Source organism: Prionailurus viverrinus, unplaced genomic scaffold, assembly GCF_022837055.1.
Source record: "Prionailurus viverrinus isolate Anna unplaced genomic scaffold, UM_Priviv_1.0 scaffold_50, whole genome shotgun sequence".
NCBI lineage: Eukaryota > Metazoa > Chordata > Mammalia > Carnivora > Felidae > Prionailurus > Prionailurus viverrinus.
In genome coordinates this window covers 2,769,547-2,787,156 of record NW_025927613.1, presented here as the reverse complement: position 1 = coordinate 2,787,156, position 17,610 = coordinate 2,769,547, and the positions used below count along the sequence as shown (strand labels likewise).

The following is a 17,610-nucleotide window of genomic DNA, read 5'->3' as shown; positions in this document are numbered from 1 at the left end:
CCGGCTCAGCTAAGCCAAGGTCAGGGCCGCCACACTCCCGCAAACTGCCAGCTCCCCTGCCGACGGGGGGTGCACGTGTGTTGCGCAAAGGCCTCGTGAGCCCGGGAGTCGCGTACTTGGCACCCACTCCCGAGGGAGGAGCCCGGGGGCCACCCAACAGTACTACTCCTAGCGCAGTCGACCGTGGCTGCGCCCAACGGGCTCTAGCTCCTCTCCCTGCCTTCAAGTCCTAAGTAAGATCTACGAGATGGGTGAGGCGCAAGATTTGAGAGGCCAGGAGCGGCTCGGCGACTACTGGCCAATAGTGGAACGGAGAAGAGCCGCTACTGTGAACAACTCTTTATTTGAAAGGGTGGGTGGCTCTTAAAAGAGCCTTTGATTTCACAGGTACCCCTTTGCCACCAGGGCTGGCTGAGCTTCCGGACGCCGGCCTCACTTGCCCTTTGCCTTGTGGTGGCTCTCCGTCTTCTTGGGGAGCAACACGGCCTGGATGTTGGGCAGCACGCCGCCCTGGGCGATGGTGACTTTGCCCAACAGCTTGTTCAGTTCCTCGTCGTTGCGGATGGCCAGCTGCAGGTGGCGGGGGATAATGCGCGTCTTCTTGTTGTCGCGGGCCGCGTTCCCCGCCAGCTCCAGGATTTCCGCCGTCAGATACTCCAGCACCGCCGCCATGTAGACCGGCGCGCCGGCCCCCACCCGCTCGGCATAGTTGCCCTTGCGCAGCAGACGGTGCACTCGGCCCACCGGGAACTGCAGGCCGGCGCGGGACGAGCGCGACTTGGCCTTGGCGCGAGCCTTGCCTCCTTGTTTGCCACGGCCAGACATGACGGCAACGCTCACCGCGACCACCTCCCGCTTGACGACCGAGAATAGTCGCCGCAAACGCCGCCGCTTCAGCCTTTTATAGGCAGAACCCGGATTGTCTACGGGGCACTTTGATTGGCTAAGGCAGATCTTTATTCTGACGACCAATAGGCCGGCTCGGCCAGAATCCGCTCATTTACATAATCTCGTCCCCCTCGCAGGAGCGCGGCCGAAAACTCGCGAATCACGGCGCAGCGTAACCAGAACCTTAATTTGCGTGGGGCCTCTTTAAGTCCGGAGTCGCTTCCGGTAGCCTCGGCCCTACGGTGGGGTTTGCGTTCCCGGTGGTCGGCGTCCGTGCCTTGTGCTCGCCGCTATGCCCGAGCCGGCAAAGTCCGCCCCCGCGGCCAAGAAGGGCTCGAAGAAGGCGGTCACCAAAGCCCAGAAGAAGGACGGCAAGAAGCGCAAGCGCAGCCGCAAGGAGAGTTACTCCATCTACGTGTACAAGGTGCTCAAGCAGGTGCACCCCGACACCGGCATCTCGTCCAAGGCCATGGGCATCATGAACTCGTTCGTCAACGACATCTTCGAGCGCATCGCCGGCGAGGCCTCCCGCCTGGCGCATTACAACAAGCGCTCGACCATCACCTCCCGGGAGATCCAGACGGCCGTGCGCCTGCTGCTGCCTGGCGAGCTGGCCAAGCACGCCGTGTCCGAGGGCACCAAGGCCGTCACCAAGTACACCAGCTCCAAGTGAGTCCCTGCCGGGACACGGCGCTCGCACGGGTCGCCGGCCGCTTGACTCCAAAGGCTCTTTTCAGAGCCACCCACCTTCTCGGGGAAAGACGCTGTTCGTTTTCTCTATTATGGTTCCTAGTTTGCCTTTGGGGTTCTTCTTTTAGTACTCTGAATTCTTTTGTGAAGTACAAGTGACCGTTACTTTAATTTTTTAGTTAGATGATAGAGTAGTTCTGTATAGTTGGGTAGAAGACCGTAATGGGAAATGGTGTTATTTGGCTTGTAGAGGACCTCCCTTGAAGCTGGCTTTGGCTTTGCTGCGTAGAGTTGAACGTGTGCGTTGCTAAGTCGTTAACGTTGAGAAATGCTGTTTGTTTTCATTAACTTATTATGCCCGATAAGGAAGTTGTCAGGTTAACAAAGGTGCAACCAACTATCTGGTTGGTGTTCCCAATTGGTAAAACGGTGGTGGTACTTCAGTCTTTCCATCATGTGCTTTAGAGTTGTGAGCTAAAAAGGATAACTTTTAGTTTTGGTTCTGACAAATTCATTGACTCGGTATCCCTGATTCACGAGCACCTGCTCTTTTTTTTTTTTCATTCATGGGAAGATTTAAGCGGATTTTGCTACCTAGTAACCGTTAATGCTGGTGCAGATCCTCAAAATTGCCTAATATATGGTTGTGATGAGAATTATTAGAAAAGCTTGTCCAATTTGAAGGCTATTTCCACAGAATGGGTACAACATATGCATAATTTCTGAAGCAGGAGAGTGTAAAATGCTAGCCGAGTAGAAAGCCCCAATATGGCTGGGAAAGTGAAAAGGAGGTAGATTGGCTTGAGAGTTTGTTCTCGGTGTTTTGGGAACTCTTGGATTGTTTTAGGCAAGGATCTGCACACATGACCTCATTAGCCTTAACGATTACTCGGGGGGCATTGTAAATGCCCCCTCTCTGTAAAGAGAGACTTCATACTATTCATACTTTCCGATCTGTAATAAACTTCTGCCTGCTGCTCCTTACCAAAAAAAAAAAAAAAAAAAAAATTACTCTGGTTGCTTAGTGGATCTAGATTCTAGGTTGTCCATAGTAGAAGCAAGAAAACCAACTAGTAGGCTATATAGCAGTGTTGTGAAGTAGAGCAGTGATTACTAAAGTCTGGTCTCAGATGAGCAGCGTCAGTATTACCTGAGAATCAATCAAAAATGAAAATTTCAGGCCCCAGTAATCAGTGTTAACAGGTCCTCTGGCTGATTCTGATGGTTGCTAAAGTGTGAGAACCACTGGTAGTCTAGACCTGTTGGATTGGAGTACAATGATAATGTGATGGTTAAATATGTTGGAATTAGGATTAGATTTTGGAGGTAAAAGTGATAGGTTTTGGTGAGGAATAAGATGTAGTTAAAAGCAAAACCCGTACGTTTTTTATTTGAACATCTGGTGCTATTAATGAGGATGAATATTGGGAGGAGGTATGGCTTTTGGGGCACTGAAAAGTGATCTAGAGTTCTGAGTCAAATTTGAGAAGCTTTTAATATTCAGGTGGATATATGGCGTTGGCAATTTGAGAGTGCATGTAGTACTCAGGGAAAAGAACACAAACACAGAGGAATGGGGATGAAGGACTATCACCTTAAGGTATTCTTCCAGACTATTTCTCCTTGACTCCTTAATGTATTCTTTAAAAAAAAAATATTTTTGAGAGAGAAAGACAGAATGTGAGCAGGGGAGGGGCAGAGAGAAAGGGAGACACAGAATCTGAAGCAGGCTCCAGGCTACGAGCTGTCAGCACAGAGCCACATGGAGGGCTCAAACTCACCAGCTGTGAGATCATGACCTGAGCTGAAGTTGGCTGCCCAACCAACTGAGCCACCGAGGTGCCCAGCTTTAATGTATTCTTGAAAATGTTATTTCTTCTTATGTGTTTGTCATGAAATAGAACTTAGTAGTTGATAGTCCTATAATAATATTACTGTAGCATTTATTTTTCTTACTCTGTTTTTCTAATAGCGTCCTGATTTTCATTAAGGAATCCACCTAATCCCTTATGTGTTTCTCAGATTGGACTGTCTATTGTAATCACCTGGAGAACTTTAAAAAATACTGATGCTTGGATGACATCCCCAGAAATTCTTATCTAAGTGGTTTGGGATCTAACAGTCTGCACTTGGGTGATTTTTTTTTTTAATTCTTTTTTAACGTTTTATTTATTTTTGAGACAGGGAGAGACAGAGCATGAACAGGGGAGGGTCAGAGAGAGGGGGACACAGAATCCGAAACAGGCTCCAGGCTCTGAGCTGTCGGCACAGAGCCCGACGCGGGGCTCGAACTCCCGGACCTCGAGATCGTGACCCGAGCCGAAGTCGGCCGCTTAACCGACTGAGCCACCCAGGTGCCCCTGCATTTGGGTGATTTTTAAAAAGCTCTCCAAGTGACTTTAACGGGCAGGGAAATTTGAAAACCACTGCCACACGTGTTTCCCAGACAACAAATCCTACAGGGTTGGCCTGATTGGTTGGAGTGTAATCCCAGCCCCCTTTGCACATTGATTAGTTCAGAAATCTAGACCAATCTGATTAGCACAAACATTTCAGAAATTGAAGTAACTGAGTAAGGGAATGTAGATTGCTTTTATCTTTTGGGAAAGAAGTTTCTTTGAAGGGCAAAGGAGGATGGAGTGCTCTGGGGTGTGAAGGCAAAGAAGAATTGTAGACAACACTAGAAGAAGGAACATCTTCAGGGGAGGATCAGTGTTCTGAGCCACTCCTGGAATTCAGCCAACCTCGGAGCCCTGCTGTACCTTCGGATATCCGGTTAAGCCTGTTTGTCTGACGTATTTTATTTCAACTACTTTGACTCTTGAAATATTTGAGAAATAATAGCACATAATTTCCCAGCATAAAAGATGATAGGCCTTTTGTCCTGAAAGGTCTCAGAGGATAAATAGGGTAGATAAGAAAAAAATAGAGGGGCTCCAACTACATGTTTGGAGTAAGTCTCCAAGTGTTAAAATCAGTATGTGACCAGGGCCAGAGGTTAATATTACCATCAGGAAGGAATGTCTGAGATTTAAACAAATCACAGATGTGATTTAAAAACTTAAACAAGGGGCGCCTGGGTGGCTCAGTCGGTTGAGTCCGACTTCCGCTCAGGTCATGATCTCACGGCTTGTGAGTTCGAGCCCCGGGTTGGGCTCTGTGCTGACAGCTCAGAGCCTGGAGCCTGTTTCAGATTCTGTGTCTCCCTCTTTCTCTCTGACCCTCCCCCGTTCATGCTCTGTCTCTCTCTGTCTCAAAAGTAAATGAACATTAAAAAAAAAAAAATTTTTTTTAATAAAAATTAAAAAAATAAAAACTTAATATAATTCTATTATTTAAAATTGTAGTATTTGTATTAGTTTTTTAGGGCTGACATAACAAAGTACCATGAACTGAGCGACTTAAAACAACAGAGATTTATCCTGCCATAGCTCTGGAGGCTAGAAATCTGAAGGTGCTGCTAGGGTCCTGTCCCTCTGAAGGCTCTCAAGGAGAATCCTTGCTTATTTTTCACCTTGGGTAGCCTCAGCTATTTTTTGACACGTGACAGCATAACTCTGACTTCTGGCTCAGTTTTCTTCCTGTGTTTCTACATCTTCATAGGGACACTAGTCACATTGGATTAGGGTCCACCCCGATTACCTCATTTTAAATTGATTACAGGCATATGTCATTTTATTGTGCTTTATAGATACTGCATTTTTTACAAACTGAAGGCTTGCAGCAACACTATATGGAGGAAGTCTGCGCCATTTTCCAACACCATTTATTCACTTAGTGTCTCTGTCACGTTTTGGTAATTTCACAATATTTCAGACTTTCATTATTATATTTGTTATGGTGATTGCGATCAGTGATTACAACTTGCTGAAAGCTCATGTGATAGCATTTTTTGGCAATAAAATGTTGTAATTAAGGTGTATATATATCAGGGTTTTTTTTTGACATAATGCTGTTGCACACTTAATAAAATACAGTATAGTGTTAACATAACTTTTATATGCACTGGGAAACCAAAAATGTCATTGGACTCGCTTGCGGTAGTCTGGAACCAAACCCACAGGATCTCAGAGACATGCCTGTACATCTCTGCAAAGACCCTATTTCCAAATAAGGCCACTTTCTAAGGCACTGTGGAGTCATATTTCAACATCTTTTCAGGGGACACAATTCAACCCATAACAGCAGTCAACAGCTGTGGTAAGCTGAATATGGCCCCCAAATATGTGCACATCTAAATCCCTAGAATCTGTGAATATTACATGGCAAAGGGGATTTTACTGATATGATTTGGAAATAGGAAAATATCCTCAATTATTTGCGGGAACCCCAAATGTAATCACCAGGGTCCTTATCAGAGTAAAGCAGAAAGCCAAGAAGGGAAAGAAGGTGATAAAAGCAGAGAGAGATTTGAAGATGATGTGATGCTGGCTTTGAAGAGGAAAGAAGGGACCAGGAACAAAAAAAGCCCCCTCTAGAAGCTTTTCAAAAATGTTTGGAAATGGATTCTCTCCCTAGAGCTTTTGGAGAGAGCAGTCTTGGTTTCCACTTGGTGAAACTGATTTTGTACTTCTGACCTCCAGAAATGTAAGAGCATACATGTGTGTGTTTTAAGCCACAAAGTTTTAATACACTTAGGTTACCTTAAACAACACACTTGAACTGTACAGTTCCATTTGTACACATATTTTTTGATAAATACAGCACAGGGCTCAAAATATATTTTCTCTTCCTTATGATTTTCTTAACATTTTTTCTTTAGCCTACTTTATTATAAGACAATAGTATATGATACATATAGCATACAAAATATGTGTTAATGACTAATGTTATTGGAGAGGATTCCTTCCAGCCAACAGTAGGCTTGGGGGAAATCAAAATTCATTTGCAGATTTTTGACTGCTCAGGGGTCAGTGTCCCAAGATCCTTGTTGTTCAAGGGTCAATTGCAAGTTGTTACATCTGCAAAGACTTTCTAATTAAGCCATAGGAAGTTAATACAACAACTATATTATAGGATATTTTTTGACAATTGGAGAAATTTGAATATGGATTGTGTTATTTAATATTAAGTCATTATTAAATGTGTTGTATGTAATAATGGTATGTAATTATATAGGAGAATGTCTTTATTTTTAAGGGAGACATGCTGACGTGTTTAAGGAGAAGTGTCAAGATGCTTACAATTTACTTTCAAATTGTTTAGAAAACATGTGTGCATGAAAAGTGATGAAGCAGGGCACCTGGCTGGCTCAGTCCATAGAACATGCGACTCTTGATCTCAGGGTTGTTAAGTTTGAGACCCATGTTGGGTGTAGAGATTAATTAAAAATAAAATCTTTAAAAAAAGGTGATAAAGCAAATGCAGCAAATAGTAACAATTGGTGAATCTAGATGAAGAAATGGTTGAACATCCACAAACTTTTCTATAGGTTTGAATTCCCCCCTCCTTCAGAAATTTTTTCAAAGTTACAATTAAAGACTTTAAATACTACAGAAACAGCTTTCATAGACATCCTATTTTGTTTGTGCAGTAAATCTGTTAACTGATACAATTTCTTTAAAAAAAATTTTTTTTAATGTTTATTTACTTTTGAAAGAGAGAGAGAGGTGTGAGCAGGGGAGAGGCAGAGAGAGGGAGACACATAATCCAAAGCAGGCTCCAGGCTCTGAGCTGTCTGCACAGAGCCTGGCACGGGGCTCGAACCCACAGTCCGCAAGATCATGACCTGAGCTGAAGTCAGACACTTAACCGACTGAGCCACCTAGGCTCACCCTGATACAATTTCATCATGAATGTGTAAGATTTTTCACCTCATCAAAAGGCTTATGAATGTTTGACGGTGATCATATACTAACCAGAACTTTGAATGTTACCTGTTTATCATACTTGCTATAGTCATTAGTGGTAACGGTGACTTAAGTGATAGCACCAGTCCAAGGATGCTCAAATGATGTGGGCTTAGACATTTGGTTATTCTGTCTTCTAAAATCTGAGGTTGAAAGTGGAGTTGGATAGGGGAATTTAGTCACATCCTGAGACCACAGCTAAGTAACTTTCAGGGAGAAAATGTATCTTGATGTGTTATAGTGATTCTAAGTGCTTTCAAAAAGAAAGGGTAGATCATCTACAACAGAGCAAGAGCCAGACTTTATACACCTAACCCCTTTCTCTTCCCTGAACTCCAGATTCTCATATATCATATTCCTGTTTGGGAATTTAGTATTTCCTTTTCGATATTTCCACTTGGATAGCTACCGGGAGTCTCACAATTTTTGTCCAAAACAGTACTCTTAGATTTCTCCCTCCAAATCTCTCATCTCTCATGTCAGTAAATAGCAGCTCTTTCCAAGTGCTCTCACCAAAAACCTGCAATTAATCTTTTATTCTTCTCCTGTCATAACATTCAGCTCATCAATTTAAAAATATGTCCAAGATTATCAAATACATTTGAATATATTATCAAATATATTCAAAATGTACCAAAATATATCTTAACTACTTCTCAGATCTCCACTGGTACCACCTCTCTCTCTCCTGAACTACTACTGTAGCCTCTTTGAAATTCTCCCTGCTTCTACTCTTGTTCTCTTACAGTCTATTTTTTAACATAGCATCCTGGATGAGCTTTAAAAAAAAAAAAAATCAAATAATGTCATTACTCTGATCAAACTCCCCAAAGGCACTCCAACTCCTTTATGACAAAATCTTTGCCATGGCCTATGAAGCCCCCATGATCTGTCAACTACCTCTGTGATCTTTTCTCCTTGCAGATATTTCCTTTGTGGACTGTGCTTCAGCCACACTATTGCTTATTCCTTAAACTCTCTAAACTTGTCTCAGGGGCTTTGCACTGGATTTTAGAATACACAGTTCTTAGAATACTCTTCTCTAAGATAGCCTATGGCTATCTTACTTTCTTCAGGCCTCTGCTCAAATATTAACAGATCAGACCTATTGTCCACACTCCTTTCCATATTCTCTGGTACTTCATAACACATACATTCCCCTGAATATTATATTATTATGCATTTCTTTCATTTTTTTGTTTTCAGCATCCATTAACTAAAATATAGCTTTATGTGGATAGCGACTTTTCCTTCTCTGTTTACTGCTGCACCCCCAGCATGTTTTATTTATCTGAGGGTGCAAAATGTGTTTTTTCCCCCCTCTCCCTTATTGCAGGAAATTGTGTGCAAAAATACTCCTAGTGGAGCCTGAACAGGATATTTGTTTTGCTTTCACACCGGTGCTAAAGGGAACTATTGATAGGTAATACAGTTATAATGACTCACCTCCACTTTTAAGAATTTGCTGTTTTCTGCTTTCCTACCCATATCTGGAGAATCTTCAGAACCAAAGGTGACCACTCCCTCCCCCACATATAATGACAGTATTTGCCCAACATCCTGTGTGCCTCTTAATATGTTTTCATTATATTCCTACCCTGTAAATGCAAACCTTCCCCTATTTTCTTTTCCCTTCCCCATCTCCATAATTTACCTGAACTTTTCAAGCTTTGGCCTTCTTTCTAATCACTTAGTAGATCCAAGCAAGACATGTGCAAAAGTAGGGAAATGTTTCCTGAGACCTAAGCATTGGAAAGAAGGGATGGCTTTAGCACAATACTAGGAAATAAGTTACCGTTTTTTAATTGGGCAGGGCAGATAGGATGGTCTGCCAATAATATCTGAGATTTTATGTAGGTACATAAAGTATATAAGCCAGGGGATGAGCTAGGACACTTGCAGTGTGCTTAATTTTTTTTTCAGAAAGTTTCATTTTTGTGCCTTTTAGTACTTTATTTTTTGTTCTCATTTGACCTCTTTAAAATGTGTTTCCAAACCTTAATAAAAGTAGAAAGGCAAAGTCTTATGCTATATTTGGTGCCCTGGGTTAATGAGAGAAAAAATGAAGTTAGTTTTGTATGTAATATTATGAATAATTCTGGGAAAAGACAATTTAGGAAAAAGGAAATGTCTGGATGGTAACTGAAAACTGCAAACAGATTGTTACCAAATAACATGGCAACTACATAGCCAATATGTCGGTTATGAAACATGAATCACCTGGTGTGTCCCAGAGGTTCTCACCCCACCAATCACAGTGCCCCAGTGATTTGGGTTCAGTGGAAGTATGTGGGGGTTAAGGGATAAACCCACTGATTGATTCAGGCTCTAATGGCCTTTGAACTGTTTTAGGAAACACTGCTTTTAAACATCTAACTCAGAAATGGAGAAGACCTTTTTATTCTCTAATATTTAGTGCCCCTGTTTTCAGATAAAAAGAAAATGAACTGCTCTAAGCAAACGGTATTTTTTAATTTATTTTTTAACATTTATTTATTATTGAGAGACAGAGCATGAGCATGGGAGGAGCAGAGAGAGGGGGAGACACAGAATCTGCAGCAGGCTCCAGGCTGAGTGGTCAGAACAGAGCCCAAGGTTGAACCCCGGCTCACACATCAGGAGATCATGACCTGAGCCGCAGTCAGACACTTAACCAACTGAGCCACCCAGGTGCCCCTAAGCACACATATTTTTAAGACCTAAGTAGTTTTAACAATGTTTCTGGACATTTTATGATTAACAGGCCCAGATTCTGGATTTATAAACCCTCTTTCCTCCTCCCTTATCCAGGATGGAGCAAAACTACAATTATGGAGAATGTAGGTTATCAACCTGAGCAAGAAGGGTTTATTATAAATGAGTGGCTTTTGCATTATCTTATTCTGACAGTTTAACGTCTCCAATGTGAGCAGTGAATACGTACCGATTCAGTGTACCTGAAAGAAACACCGAATTGGGGCAAAAAGTGTGTAAACTAGAAATTACTTCAACCACAGAATCAAGATACCGAGGTACTGAGAAAAATTTATTTATGGGTGTTGGGCGTGGTTTCAGAAGTCTGCTTTCCATGTTTACAAACACATTAATTTTCCAAAGAAAAATGCAATTACAATAAACAGATTCAAGCTAATTACCTTACAGCAAACACTCCTTAGCACTAATTTCTATAATCATGAGTATATTTACACGTTGACTGCCATGCATTGCTGACCGCTTCACTGTTAAACCTCAGTTACTTTTGAGAACAAATACACGTACTCTAGCTCTCCACAATGTTAGAAGAATCAGGTCCAATCTTAGAGTCCTTTCTTGTCATCCAAAGGAAAAGGCTGATATTAAAAAGAATAAATAGCATGGAAAAATAACATTTTGAAATAGGGAAAAACCGCTTCTTTCCCCTAGAAGGTGGGTGGCTCTGAAAAGAGCCTTTGGAGTCAAGCGGCCGGCGACCCGTGCGAGCGCCGAGTCCCGGCAGGGACTCACTTGGAGCTGGTGTACTTGGTGACGGCCTTGGTGCCCTCGGACACGGCGTGCTTGGCCAGCTCGCCGGGCAGCAGCAGGCGCACGGCCGTCTGGATCTCCCGGGAGGTGATGGTCGAGCGCTTGTTGTAATGCGCCAGGCGGGAGGCCTCGCCGGCGATGCGCTCGAAGATGTCGTTGACGAACGAGTTCATGATGCCCATGGCCTTGGACGAGATGCCGGTGTCGGGGTGCACCTGCTTGAGCACCTTGTACACGTAGATGGAGTAACTCTCCTTGCGGCTGCGCTTGCGCTTCTTGCCGTCCTTCTTCTGGGCTTTGGTGACCGCCTTCTTCGAGCCCTTCTTGGCCGCGGGGGCGGACTTTGCCGGCTCGGGCATAGCGGCGAGCACAAGGCACGGACGCCGACCACCGGGAACGCAAACCCCACCGTAGGGCCGAGGCTACCGGAAGCGACTCCGGACTTAAAGAGGCCCCACGCAAATTAAGGTTCTGGTTACGCTGCGCCGTGATTCGCGAGTTTTCGGCCGCGCTCCTGCGAGGGGGACGAGATTATGTAAATGAGCGGATTCTGGCCGAGCCGGCCTATTGGTCGTCAGAATAAAGATCTGCCTTAGCCAATCAAAGTGCCCCGTAGACAATCCGGGTTCTGCCTATAAAAGGCTGAAGCGGCGGCGTTTGCGGCGACTATTCTCGGTCGTCAAGCGGGAGGTGGTCGCGGTGAGCGTTGCCGTCATGTCTGGCCGTGGCAAACAAGGAGGCAAGGCTCGCGCCAAGGCCAAGTCGCGCTCGTCCCGCGCCGGCCTGCAGTTCCCGGTGGGCCGAGTGCACCGTCTGCTGCGCAAGGGCAACTATGCCGAGCGGGTGGGGGCCGGCGCGCCGGTCTACATGGCGGCGGTGCTGGAGTATCTGACGGCGGAAATCCTGGAGCTGGCGGGGAACGCGGCCCGCGACAACAAGAAGACGCGCATCATCCCCCGCCACCTGCAGCTGGCCATCCGCAACGACGAGGAACTGAACAAGCTGTTGGGCAAAGTCACCATCGCCCAGGGCGGCGTGCTGCCCAACATCCAGGCCGTGTTGCTCCCCAAGAAGACGGAGAGCCACCACAAGGCAAAGGGCAAGTGAGGCCGGCGTCCGGAAGCTCAGCCAGCCCTGGTGGCAAAGGGGTACCTGTGAAATCAAAGGCTCTTTTAAGAGCCACCCACCCTTTCAAATAAAGAGTTGTTCACAGTAGCGGCTCTTCTCCGTTCCACTATTGGCCAGTAGTCGCCGAGCCGCTCCTGGCCTCTCAAATCTTGCGCCTCACCCATCTCGTAGATCTTACTTAGGACTTGAAGGCAGGGAGAGGAGCTAGAGCCCGTTGGGCGCAGCCACGGTCGACTGCGCTAGGAGTAGTACTGTTGGGTGGCCCCCGGGCTCCTCCCTCGGGAGTGGGTGCCAAGTACGCGACTCCCGGGCTCACGAGGCCTTTGCGCAACACACGTGCACCCCCCGTCGGCAGGGGAGCTGGCAGTTTGCGGGAGTGTGGCGGCCCTGACCTTGGCTTAGCTGAGCCGGCTGTCTCAAGTAAAAGTGAGGGGGCCGCCTTCGCAGCGGAGGGACAGGTCCCCGCAGGCGGGATCTTGCGCTCGGGAGGCGAGGGGATGGGGTGAGACGGACAACTTTCCCATCCGAAAAGTACCGACAAGGCGGGAAAAGAAGATCCATCACACCAACGAGGGGGCTCTTAGAAGGGGACAAGGCGCTTTGGGGGGCGGGGAGCAAACGGAAAAGTGAGGTGGAGTTGGGGAGCCCGCGAGGGAAGGAAGAGGGTACTGCGCGGCAAAGGGGTAAAAGGGTCAGGGAGGAAGATTCGAACAGAGTTGAGCTCAAAAATGAGCCCCCCCCCCCTCCTCCCTCCCCGCCCGCCGAAAAGAAAGGAAAAACAAGGTAGGAGAAAGACTTGGCGAACTGGAAAGTAGAAAGCGAGGCGAGTGGGCGGGGTAGGGAGGATTGTGCCCAGGCCAATGAGTGATGCCGGGACGGGTGACGTCACAGCCAATGGACAGCCAGCGCGGGACTTTCAATTGTCGCCCCGCCCGATCGGAAGAAGACGGTGCCTATAAAGAGTGCGGCGGCGGGCCGAGGCCCCGTTACTCTCGCTGCCGCTGCGCTGGTGAGTTGGTGTTTTGGTTCGCTATGGCCCGTACAAAGCAGACCGCCCGCAAGTCGACCGGCGGCAAGGCCCCGCGGAAGCAGCTGGCCACCAAGGCGGCCCGCAAGAGCGCGCCCGCCACGGGCGGCGTGAAGAAGCCGCACCGCTACCGGCCGGGCACCGTGGCCCTGCGGGAGATCCGGCGCTACCAGAAGTCCACCGAGCTGCTGATCCGCAAGCTGCCGTTCCAGCGGCTGGTGCGCGAGATCGCGCAGGACTTCAAGACGGACCTGCGCTTCCAGAGCTCGGCCGTGATGGCGCTGCAGGAGGCGAGCGAGGCCTACCTGGTGGGGCTGTTCGAGGACACGAACCTGTGCGCTATCCACGCCAAGCGCGTCACTATCATGCCCAAGGACATCCAGCTGGCTCGCCGCATCCGCGGGGAGCGGGCTTAAAGTGCGCGCTCGGCTCGAGGTTCCATCCCATCCAAAGGCTCTTTTCAGAGCCACCCACGACGGCACCTGAAAGAAGCTGTGCCACTCGTCTTCGCTCTCTTCCGGCCGACGCTCTCATACTCTGCCACCTCCCCTGTGCAAAGCAGACCCGTCCCCCCCCCCCCGCCCCCGCCCCCGCACCGCGCGGATGAGGCACCAGAACCGGGTAAAGCGGAGGGTCTCCCGGCAGGTAGCTCGCGGGGCCACGCGCCGAGTCCAGGGGCGTCCCGTCCCGTTTGTTGGCTCCCTTTTTCGGGTGCGGCCAGGACCCCCACTTCGGCTTCTGTGGGGCGGGCATGCGTGCTCTCTTCCTGGGGTGTCCTTACGTGCCCCACGGTGGCCCCGGGTTGTAAGCTGTCGGGACAGGAGACGAGGGGCCTTGGGCTCCAGGACGGGCCGAGACGACGAAGAGTCCCTAGGGAGCGGTCCGGACTCGGCTGGCCCGGCTTCTTCCCCAGCGGGAGCCGTGCTCCCGCGGCCTCCACACCCCCGCCGGAAGTGGCCCCCAGAGGCGCGGCGCTCCGGCTGGTGGGAGGGGGCAAATCCGCCACCTTGGTACCGCCAGGTTTCTGCTAGGTCGTCGTCGGGATTCCCAAACCCTGCCTGCACGTCGGGTGTCGGTAACGCCCAGGTTGCCCCGGGCAGCGGGACACTTAGCGGGTGCCATTCATCCCCTTCACCCACTTTGTCAAAACTCCCTTGCTCGCCGCAGCGACGTTGCCAGAGGTCTCGCGCTCTGCACTTTCTCCCCCCGCCTTTCTCCCCCCGCCCCGCCCCGCCCCGCCCTTTGTTTCGAATGCCAAGGAACCTTAAGGAAGAAGGTAGGATTGGGCAGCTCCGGGCAGGAACACACAGGACAAAGAGGGTCTGGCTTGTGTGGCCCAGCATTCAGCTCTGACAGTCCTATGGGTTTCTCTAAAACAGCCGCGGTGGGAAGATGGACCGGGATTCAAAGGCCTCCTCAACACGACACCACTCCCCGGGAGCTCCGCCTGGTCGGTATCCTTCCCTGCTCACGTCCACAGCAGGAGACTCGCGATTCTTCCAGGAGGACAACCCCACATGCAGAGACATTTGAGGAGTTTTGTGCAGGTACTTGAGTTATCCAGCGCGGGGGCGCTCAGTAGTTCAAGCTCTCGGGCGGCTGGAACCAAGGGAAGGCAGAGCACGCCCTGCTCCCTTCCCCTCCTTGCCCACGTCTGTCTGCCCCAGCATCTGTGCGGGCGGAGGCTTGAGTTTCTCTCCGAGGGGCCACTCTTATTACACCAGATGAAATGGAAGTCTTCACGCCTCTCGGGGTCTTAGAAATGAGTCTGTTTACCTAGAAGAGTGGGGCAGGACCTCGGGAAGCTGGCATTACACGAGCAAGAACTCAAACACCAGCGGCTGTGTGCGTCTCAGATTGACACCTCTTATCCTTGATCGTCGTTTATGTACACCCGGAAGAGACCAGAGTTGGTGGTTTCGTTCACACAGAGATTGGTGAAAATTCACGGAGGGGAGCAGAAACAGGCAGAGATAACTTTTGAAAACTTTTGCCCTTTGCAAGGAGTGTGGGGAGGAAAGAAAGAGAGAGAGGAAGGAAGGAAGAAAACTTTTTCTGCTCCTGCCAGAGGGTCCCCAGTTTTCAGCCCCAGACTCAGAGATTTTCAGAATAGGCCCTGTGACCGGCTGAATTGTGTCTTTCCTGCCCCCCCCCCCCCCCCCCCCCAGCAATTCCTGTGTTGAAGCTCTAACTCCTAGTACCTCAGAAGGTGACTGTATTTGGAGATAGGGCCTTTGAAGAGGCATTTAAGTTAAAATGTCATTAGGATGTGCTCTCATCCTATATGAGTAGTGTCTTTTTTATAAGAGGAGATCAGGACACAGTCAGCACAGAGGGACGACCATAAGAGGACACAGTGAGAAGGCAGCCACCTGCAGGCTAAGGAGAGGCCTCAGAGGAAACCAAATCTGATGACATCTTGATCTTGGACTTCTTAACACAAAAAGAGGTTTTTTTGTAAGTTTTTATTTATTTATTTTGAGAGAGAGAGAGAGCACCAGGGGCGGGGGTACAGAGAGAGAGAATCCCTAGCAGGCTCCATACAGCGCAGAGTCCAACGCGGGTCTCCAACCCACAAACGGTGAGATTATGACCCGAGCCAAAGTCTGGCACTTAACCAACTGAGCCACCCAGGTGCCCCTTGATCTTGGACTTCTAGCCTCTAGAGCTGGGAGTCGGTAAATTTCTGTTGTTTAAGCCACGCAGTCTGGTATCTTGTGAGGGCAGCCCTAGGAAATCAGTACAGGCCCCATGGTCTCTGCCCGGGGCCTCATTCCCTGCTCAGACCAACAGTACGTGATGGGATCCCCTGTGACTTAGTTATAAGCAGAAGTAGCAGTGACTTGGAGCTCTGCAGGGATGACCCCTTTGCAGCCCGCATCTCTTGTCCGTTGAAATTTGTTTCCAAAAGTGCAGCCTGAAGTCTTCAAAGGGAGAATTACGTTCCAGAGTGGCAGAGCCCTTAGTGGCTCAGCAGACCCCTGATTTCCATGCCGGAGCCCTTCCTCCTCAGGATCCCATGCCTCAAACTGATACTACATCAGCTTCAACCAACCTAAAATACCAAAGATGCCCAAGACCTGCCCGTGGCCCTGAGATTTGAGAACAGCCTGCGGGCATCTGCCGTGGCTAAGGCAGAGTTCAGGGATTCCTGGCTTAGTGGGAATGGCTATGATCTGCCTTCACCCCTCTCCTCGCGTTTCTACCCACGTGTGCTCCTCCCACCACAACAAGTGGAGCGCTCGCTCCCCAAATCCACGATTGCAGGGTGTGGAAGGAAAATAGGAAAGCAGAGGAGGAAGAGCACGGGGGAGTTAGGACCTGGCCCCTCACTGGTGCGGGGCAGTGGTGGCCTTCCCTGGGTGGTCTTAACTGGTTTCCTGTCAAAGGTGAGCCCCTCAGAGGATGGACCTCATCTGCATCACTAATCTGCCTTTCAGAGATATGGCCTTGCTGCCTAGTTGGCGGCCCCTAACTGGGCTTCCTGCTCTGATAGGCTATAGAGCAGTGGAGGGCTCTTTGCTCTGGGGTCATTCGGCGATGCTGGAGGAAAAATTAGCTTGATTTTTAGTGCAGTGCTTGTGCGTTACTGTGTACACACATTTAGCTAGTAAAACCGATATTTCAGGATCTCTGCTCATTTTCTGAGGGTTCCATAAAAGGCTTTTTGCAATGGAATTACCTTTGTAGGTGGTTTTGCAGTTTTCTTAAGACTTTTCCCTCCCCACCCCACCCCTTTCATCATCCTTAGCTGAACAACTCTTTCCCGGCTACTGGCTGCCAGAAACTCATTGAAGTGGACGATGAACGTGAACTTCGTACCTTTTATGAGAAGCGAACAGTCACAGAAGTTGCTGCTGATGCTCTAGGTGAAGAGTGTAAGGGTTACGTGTTCCAAATCAGTGGTGACAATGACAAACAAGGCTTCCCCATGAAGCAGGGTGTCTTGACCCATGGCTGTGTCTGCCTGCTGCCGAGTACAGGGCCTTCCTGCCACCGACCCAGAAGGACTCTGGGGGAAGAAAGCGCAGATCTGTTCAGGCTTGCATTGCGGATGTCAATCTCAGTGTTCTCAACTTGGTCATTGTAAAAAACGGGGAGAAGGATACTCCTGGACTCACTGATCCTACTGTGCCTTGTCGCCTGGGGGCCCCAAAGACCTAGCAGAATCCGCAAAGTTTTCAATCTCTCTAAGGAAGATGATGTCCGCCAGGATGTTGTGAGAAAGTCCCTAAACAAACAAAGTAGGAAACCTCATACCTGAGCAGCCAAGATTGGGCGTCTTCTCACTCCATGTGTCCTCCAACACAGACGTCGGGGTACTGCTTTGAACAAGCAGTGCATGAAGACAAATAAGGAAGAGCCTGCAGAAAATGCTAACCTTTTGGCCAAGAGAATGAAGGAGGCCATAGGAACGGACTGCCAAGAGACAGAGGCTGTCTTCTCTAAGAGGTTCTACCTCTCGTCTGAGTCCAGTCAAAAATGAGATTTTGTAAGAGTGGCAAATAAATATTCATTTCTTTGTTG

At 48.5% G+C, this 17,610-nt stretch overlaps 5 protein-coding genes across 7 annotated transcripts; 3 read left to right on the top strand and 2 right to left on the bottom strand.

Moving 5' to 3' along the window:
• Positions 1 to 324: 324 nt before the first annotated feature.
• On the bottom strand, positions 325 to 988 carry LOC125159533 (histone H2A type 2-A). Its single transcript, XM_047848023.1, has one exon. It carries the CDS (start codon positions 823 to 825, stop codon positions 433 to 435), a length of 393 nt encoding a protein of 130 aa, XP_047703979.1. The 5' UTR covers positions 826 to 988; the 3' UTR covers positions 325 to 432.
• Positions 989 to 1,040: 52 nt separating this feature from the next.
• Positions 1,041 to 1,697, top strand: LOC125159538 (histone H2B type 2-E-like). Its single transcript, XM_047848028.1, has one exon. It carries the CDS (start codon positions 1,181 to 1,183, stop codon positions 1,559 to 1,561), a length of 381 nt encoding a protein of 126 aa, XP_047703984.1. The 5' UTR covers positions 1,041 to 1,180; the 3' UTR covers positions 1,562 to 1,697.
• A 9,070-nt stretch (positions 1,698 to 10,767) lies between these two features.
• LOC125159536 (histone H2B type 2-E-like) lies at positions 10,768 to 11,434 on the bottom strand. The gene has a single exon (XM_047848026.1). The coding sequence runs from the start codon at positions 11,285 to 11,287 to the stop codon at positions 10,907 to 10,909; it is 381 nt and encodes a 126-aa protein (XP_047703982.1). The 5' UTR covers positions 11,288 to 11,434; the 3' UTR covers positions 10,768 to 10,906.
• Positions 11,435 to 11,446: 12 nt separating this feature from the next.
• Positions 11,447 to 12,143, top strand: LOC125159532 (histone H2A type 2-A). The gene has a single exon (XM_047848022.1). It carries the CDS (start codon positions 11,643 to 11,645, stop codon positions 12,033 to 12,035), a length of 393 nt encoding a protein of 130 aa, XP_047703978.1. The 5' UTR covers positions 11,447 to 11,642; the 3' UTR covers positions 12,036 to 12,143.
• A 596-nt stretch (positions 12,144 to 12,739) lies between these two features.
• Positions 12,740 to 17,249, top strand: LOC125159530 (histone H3-like). 3 transcript variants are annotated; one of them, XM_047848018.1, is made up of 3 exons: positions 13,510 to 14,158; positions 14,463 to 15,540; positions 16,835 to 17,249. In XM_047848018.1, the coding sequence occupies exons 1-2, from the start codon at positions 13,687 to 13,689 to the stop codon at positions 14,636 to 14,638; spliced, it is 648 nt and encodes a 215-aa protein (XP_047703974.1). In that variant the 5' UTR covers positions 13,510 to 13,686; the 3' UTR covers positions 14,639 to 15,540; positions 16,835 to 17,249. The 3 variants fall into 3 exon arrangements, with proteins under 3 accessions (XP_047703975.1, XP_047703974.1, XP_047703973.1); XM_047848017.1 differs by having other exon boundaries at positions 13,510 to 14,359; XM_047848019.1 differs by having other exon boundaries at positions 12,740 to 15,540.
• The last annotated feature ends 361 nt before the right edge of the window (positions 17,250 to 17,610 follow it).

Excerpts from the sequence above, each read along its gene's own strand:
- LOC125159538 (XM_047848028.1), top strand. The coding sequence starts at position 1,181 with ATGCCCGAGCCGGCAAAGTCCGCCCCCGCGGCCAAGAAGGGCTCGAAG.
- LOC125159532 (XM_047848022.1), top strand. The coding sequence starts at position 11,643 with ATGTCTGGCCGTGGCAAACAAGGAGGCAAGGCTCGCGCCAAGGCCAAG.
- LOC125159530 (XM_047848017.1), top strand. The coding sequence starts at position 13,687 with ATGAGGCACCAGAACCGGGTAAAGCGGAGGGTCTCCCGGCAGGTAGCT. Across the intron at positions 14,360-14,462 it reads AAGGAACCTTAAGGAAGAAG|CCGCGGTGGGAAGATGGACC; the intron begins GTAGGATTGGGC and ends TCTCTAAAACAG.
- LOC125159533 (XM_047848023.1), bottom strand. The coding sequence starts at position 825 with ATGTCTGGCCGTGGCAAACAAGGAGGCAAGGCTCGCGCCAAGGCCAAG.
- LOC125159536 (XM_047848026.1), bottom strand. The coding sequence starts at position 11,287 with ATGCCCGAGCCGGCAAAGTCCGCCCCCGCGGCCAAGAAGGGCTCGAAG.